The 6,709-nt window shown below is 35.4% G+C and overlaps 1 protein-coding gene across 1 annotated transcript; it reads left to right on the forward strand.

Moving 5' to 3' along the window:
• Window positions 1–692: 692 nt before the first annotated feature.
• Bm9073 (Uncharacterized protein) lies at window positions 693–5,031 on the forward strand (the record flags this gene model as incomplete). The annotated part of the gene is made up of 4 exons (XM_043082446.1): window positions 693–857; window positions 1,112–1,210; window positions 2,462–2,582; window positions 4,856–5,031. 4 exons carry the CDS (start codon window positions 693–695, stop codon window positions 5,029–5,031), a joined length of 561 nt encoding a protein of 186 aa, XP_042938380.1.
• Window positions 5,032–6,709: the final 1,678 nt, after the last annotated feature.

The raw sequence follows: 6,709 nt of genomic DNA on the forward strand, positions 1-6,709 counted from the left end.
CAAGCCATGAAAGTGACATCTGCAGCTGCAGTCATCCATCTATCCGTAATGACACAGATGTCAAATTTGAATGTTTGTTTTAGTGCCCTTTGACCATCCATTCTAGACAGCCAATTGTTGTGAGAAACCATTACGGGTCACACGAACGGAGAACCATTGAGAGGTCATGCAAATGGTCACTGATTCGACCAGTAGCATTCTATTCGAGGGCTTACTGCTCATTCATCTGAAATGTCATCCTGAAATTCTCATTTGTCTTTTTCTTCTTTCCATTTTATTACATTTCAAAATACATTAAATTCTGAATTCAAATTTAATCCTTTCAAATAAAACAATCCTTAATAAACAAAACTGTTAGATAAACAGTAAGCATTTTTTGTCGCAATTTCTTTTAAGGCTTATATTTTATACTTAAGGAATATTTTCATGCAGCCCAATTATACTTCTCAACTTTGATAGGTAAACTGTGATTGTCTCCTCAGATAAGCTCTCTGCAAAAATCAAGGTTAAGGATACATTCACTTACCTTCGGGCAAATTCTTTCGCAAAAGCATAGCTTTGAAGGGTAATAATTGGGCATAGTTTACATGCTGTGCTACCAAATGAGAAAATTAATAATTGACGGATGATACCTCGTTCGTTACAACAATCTTTTCATTATACTGAAATGATAATATTTCTCGTAGATTACGATGACGAGAACGGTTCAATCGTCAGCTGTGAGGATACTGTCGTTGACTTTGGCGCTTCTTATTGTTGCCATTACCGCTTCACGCCAGTCCTATGATCCGACCATGCGGGATTACGTCGAAATATGTGACGAAATGGCTCAGTTAGCTGGCGACAACTTTTGTAGGGTAATGATTTCGACATGGTTTGCATGTTGTTTCAACAAATGAGATACTTAATAATTAGCCCATGATTATTTCCCGTTTCCCTCGGGTAAATTTCTTGAGACGAGAGTCAGGCATTTTTTGAGCCCTGTTGATTGAGACACTTCTGTCCGGATGTCACTTACAACAACTCAGTTCAGCCTAATTCAGCTTATTCTGGTCTTCATTACCCACCCATCCATCTATATGATACTTATGAACAGGTAATTTTCACCCAGGTATTCGATATTTGCTGTCGTGACCGTGCAAAGAACAAATTGAATGGCGATCGCTGTCAATTAACTGATCCCACTAATGGATGCCAACTCACTCCCGAGGTATGTGTCAATCATCATTATCGTCAATTTCTATTGATGTCCTTTGATAATCTAATTTATATGACACTCATTTACAGCATATTTGATATATTGAGAGGAGGTAAATTTCAAGGTGTGAAAGAGCTACTCATCTATTGATCTTTGATCCATTTTCTTCTGGTTTTCCCGTTCGAAAAAGGCAAAATTGTTGAAATTTTTGAGTTATTTTTTGAACGATAACTTTAAAAGTCCATCCAGTGAAACAAATGTCAACGTTAATGTCATCCAATACTGAAATTTGAATAACTGATGGGTAGTGCGATAATATATCAGTTCATTTCTCCTTTTCCTTGAAATTTTCAAGAGAAGAATAATCGGAAATTAAAGCACTATTCATTTCCACTTCACCCAACCCGTAAACTTCAAATTGCATAATTATAGTCTATAATTACATGTAGAAATTATATACTAGGCTGAATTTTTTAATTAAACGAAATAAATGACGGATTTCACCAACCATATTAAATGGAAACGGATGAGAGTCATTTTGGTGTCGCTGCATGGGTGACAGGCCGAAATAGGTTCAGGCAAACAATGATTTATAGTCTCGTCTCCATTCCCATGACTAAATATTGTCCTACAGCCAGCAGAATGTTGTCAAAATCGGTGACCTCGAAGCAATTGCAGTAATTTTGAATAAATTTCATATTAAACAAGTGGTCAGTTATGATAGAAGGAAACAAATATGAAATTGTTGTCGCATCATTTGATCCATCTCCGTCCGTGCATGTTATGAGTGACAATCCATCTTGAAGTTTTAGTTCAATGCGACATTTTAAGATTTAATTCTGTTTGGTTTCTGTCTAGTCGTAAATATTGCCTAATGCACTGATATCGGCGAATTTTTCCTTCAGAACTACTAACACTAGATATGACCATTGGACTATCTATCGGTAATCGATAATCGATAATGATTTATAGATCTTGTGTACTCAAGAAATTCGCTGCTAGACAAAATATTAATGAAGGTACCATTAGCAATACAACGTAACAGGTGAAAAAGCCTAGGTGTCTCTGGTTTCTGTGCGGTCTTCTTTTGACACCTATACTTTGTACCTCAGTTTAACTGAGCAAAAAGCAAAATGATTTAGTGACAAGGAAGGGACATTCCGTTCTCGGAAAACACCTGCCTTAGATATGTAAAGGTCATTGAGTTAGTAGTAGCCAGTATTTACATATTGTCTTAATTAAGCAGAAGATTTAAATTTGCAGGGTAATGTGGAGTTTCTACGATGTCGAGCCTATAATTGTACCCCCGAGGTGACAACCACCACCACCACAACGACAACGACGACTACCGCCCGTGCTCTTTTTCTGAGTTCCTCATCGACAGGTAAGGTTTCGACCTGATCAAGTTATGTGTGTAGCACTGCATTTCATCCTTAAATTCTCAAGCATCGTTCAATCCATTTATGCTATATTCGGAATTCTCACTTTCATCCAAATTTCTCAACAAAAAACGACGCTACCTAAAGGACCGATAACTTTAGACCCATCACTAAACTTCAATTTGATTTTAGTGATGATCGATGCTTCTAAATGCATTTGTTTAAATTGTAGAACGAATTGACTGGAACCGATAGGTGAACATTTGCCCACCTTCATATCTGATCTGCTATATTAGCAGCATCTACTCATTGGCTAATTCAGTTGGTCACATTTGGTCCCCTAAAGCTATAAAAGGGGGACCGCGTCCTTCATTTTCCTTCTTCTCTCTAATGCACCAAAGGAATTAAAATTTTGATGGTCTCTGACCTTTTATTTGTGCGATTACATCTTGTTGATTATTATTTAATAAGTTGAATGTAATACATATTCGGTTGTTCAGTGTCTTCTCACAAATTTAGAATTTATTATCTTAGAAGTAGCAGAATGGATGAATGTTTAATTTAGAAATGTTCAAATAATTCCTTCATTAATAGCTCTTCGATGTTAAGAACTATTAATGACCAAATTGTTCGAAGTTTTTTTGCAAAGACTATTAGACGAAGACGAAAAGTTGTGCTTTATCACTGAAGCCATCTCTGCAGTTCCTTTTTATTCAAAACTATCAGTGAATTCTCTTTCACTTTTAAAGTGACATTCTCGGTAGCTTTTCGAGGTCGCAGAATGATGCGTGAATTGAATAATCATTTGAGCGTGAAATGAGCAAACAAGGAGACACCTTATTAATAGCAGAAAATGACGGCGCTGTTGGTACGGCGCAATCCTCTGTAGGCGATTAATCCCTCTCAGCTGCTACCATAGCGTGTCTCCGACTAGTACTATTCAAAACGAAACAAACTCTTTGAGGGATTTTCTGAAATTAGTTCATCGGCCTGACTTGCAACTTGATTTATTGCAGGTATCAAGGCAGGTGCATTTGTTACCGTAATCGCATTTGCTGCAGCTTTTCAACTAAGCTTCAGGCAATACTATCATTGGATATTGCTCGCCTAAAAATATCTCTAACATTTTGGTACGTACTTTCCTTATGCTTCACTATAGTTAGTGGGGAATAAACTTCGAAGTAATGTCTCAGTTAATATTTCTCTGTGCTGATTGCACCTATTCCGGCTGTATAACGATATTTCCGGAATACGTTGTTTCCGTCACAATTCAACCACAAAACATTTTAACTTCCTTTGTGACACTTTAAAGATTTACTGAACTTTGTCAAAAAAGATTCATTATATTTTCGCTATATATTTTATTGATAGAGCAGATAATTTTTTAAGATTCAATTCTGAAAATTATCACAAACACATGAGAAATGGTGGTCGAATATATTTGATCAACATCTTCCATAAATTTTGATAATTGATTTTTTAAGAAAGAAACAATGTTTCATTTATTTAAACAAATTCAAAATAAAATATTGCTTTAATTTTGGAAAAATTTTTCAAAGAAAGAAATATTCCATCCAGCTTTGCATTACTCACACAGTAATGTATCGATTCATTTAGCTAAATAACTTTGGCTATTAACACTAAACCATCAGTCCTCATATTTCTTACGTTAGTTTAACTGCCAAACTTCACTTTACTCTGAATCTCTCGACCCTCTTTTCATCACCAATTATCATCATTCATTATTCCTTCCTTAAAAAAAAAGCCAATAGCAAAATAATTGTTAAGCAACGCGAAAGTTAGAGACAAGAAAAGTAATAGAATTGCAGTGAATTACAAGTTATACACACTTTGTGAATTTTAAAAATTTCAAGAGTACTTCGTAGAATGATCAGAATGGAATTACATCAAATTTCAATGCCTTGTATAGTCAGAGAGAGAGAGAGAGAGAGAGAGAGAGAGAGGGACATTAGTCTGACTTAGGTATAGCAAAGATAGCATTATTCTTGGCTTCTATTCAGCTTCTATTCAGGTACCATTGCATATGAAACTGTCGTCTTCCTTAAGTAAAAATTATGGATAACTTTCACTTTTGAAGTTGCCTTGCAAACATATCGTTAAGACGTGAAATTTGACGATTGTTGAGGATAGCTTTAAAATAATGAAGTGAATGATGCTTAGAGTTTAGGAAATTAAAATGACTCATTTGAAATTCATCAATCTTTCTTTCATTCATTTGATCTAATCAATTCAAGATTAACATATTCATTTTTTAAAGATTATTCTAAGCAACCATCTACAGTGGCCACTGATCAGGAAGAAAAAGCTGCAACCGTTACTCGACAATTGGTACAATCCGGAAAACCTCAGAGTTCTTCGTATTGTTCAATCCCATACTGCTCCACTTTGTTTTCCTCTACTCTGTTTTTTGTAATATTTTATGCCATTCGTTAGTATGTGCTCAAGAGAGTAGTAAATGTTGAAATGAATTTAAATATTACTGATGTGTTGAAAATGGCACTTGATATTGTTGATGTTCAATTTGAAATTTATTGTTTGCTTCTTATGGAACAGTGACATTATTTTGTTTGACTAATTCTGTGTACCTTCAATTCTGTTATCTTATTAATTTTATTTGATACATTTTAAGAATCATACAAACAATCTTATAAATGCAACAAATAATTCTTACCAATTTTCTTTGTTAATTTGTCAATTTTTTGATCGATATCTTTTAACATCATTGTATTCGTTCGTACAATTGCGCTTTGGTTTTTTTTATTGGAGAAAGAATAGCACTATCAAAAGAGATCTCATGTTCGGAAGAATGAAATTGATATTATCTATCTGGGATCACATGACAAACACACCATACTGTACCAACTTTTCCTCAAAAATTAGTTAATTTAAAATTAATTCAAAATATTATATTTCTAAAAAAGCATTTTATCAGAGAAGCATGAATATCTTGAGGACCGAAAGCACTAGTTAGGATTTCCTGTTCCGCAATGTGTCGGAACAAATAAGATTGTCATGACTACAGCGATATCAAAATTATCACTTTTCGAAAACCAACTTAATTCCGGTTTATATTCTCTACGTACTGGTTTCTAATGATCCCACTGAATGCTCTTATTTAAACTTATTTCAGTGCATTTGTTACAAATTCTTCAGTCCATCATATGTCATGTCATGTCATGCCATCCGACATGCTTCTTACGTCTTCCAGACGTAAAGGACACGTCACATACTCACTCCTCCTCTAGAGAAAACTACTAGTGGACTTTTCTAATTTAACTCAATTTCTTCTCTTCACATCTCACATTCCTTCACCTTCACACTTATCGTTTATCTGAATTTATGAAACGTTCACTTTTTCTTTTAGTATGACTTTAGTTATAACTAAAAATGTTACATTGCACTTGCGTTATTAGCATCAGAACCATCAAATTCGCATCAATCAGTTCACTGAATTGCAATTTAGAACTTTCTTATTTAGGCCACTGGATTTGAAAGAGAAGAATTTAGTTATCAGTACTGATAATAACCTATGAGAAGAGTGAAAGTAATCTGATTGCACGAGCAAACCTAAGGCTTTGTCCATTTAGAACCACCCACTGATTTGACCATTGACCTCAGATCGATCAGTCGATTGCTATGAATTCTCTCTCTCTCTCCCTCCCTCCCTCTATCCAAACGACACTGATGACAGTGCAACCGACGAATGTGATAACAAAATGAATGATCTGAGAAGCACTGGACTGTCTCATTGGAGTGGGCTGCTGGAGCTCTCTTCATTTCGATGAAGTGACACTGAGTCAGATTTTGTGGTGACAGTCACCACTCTGCAGTCTTTGAACAGTTGGAAGATTCGGCATGGTTTTTTGATAAGAACGGTAGAGTAGAACTGAATTCTATGCAAGGCTTTCTGCCCACTAATGATGTCCTCAGATTCAACTGACAGAAGCTCTACTTGCAGAAGATAAGGTAGATGACACGATCAATAGGAGAGGAGAGTTGTTGGAAACGATCAGCAGGAAGTCTTACCCAACATTCAGGACATTTTCTAAAAGTTACCCATCCCAGTTATTTGCGCTTATTCTCCTCACTTATTGGCTTATGGTATTCGGTT

The sequence above is a fragment of the Brugia malayi genome, assembly GCF_000002995.4.
Source record: "Brugia malayi strain FR3 genome assembly, contig: Bm_v4_Chr4_scaffold_001, whole genome shotgun sequence".
Lineage (NCBI taxonomy): Eukaryota > Metazoa > Nematoda > Chromadorea > Rhabditida > Onchocercidae > Brugia > Brugia malayi.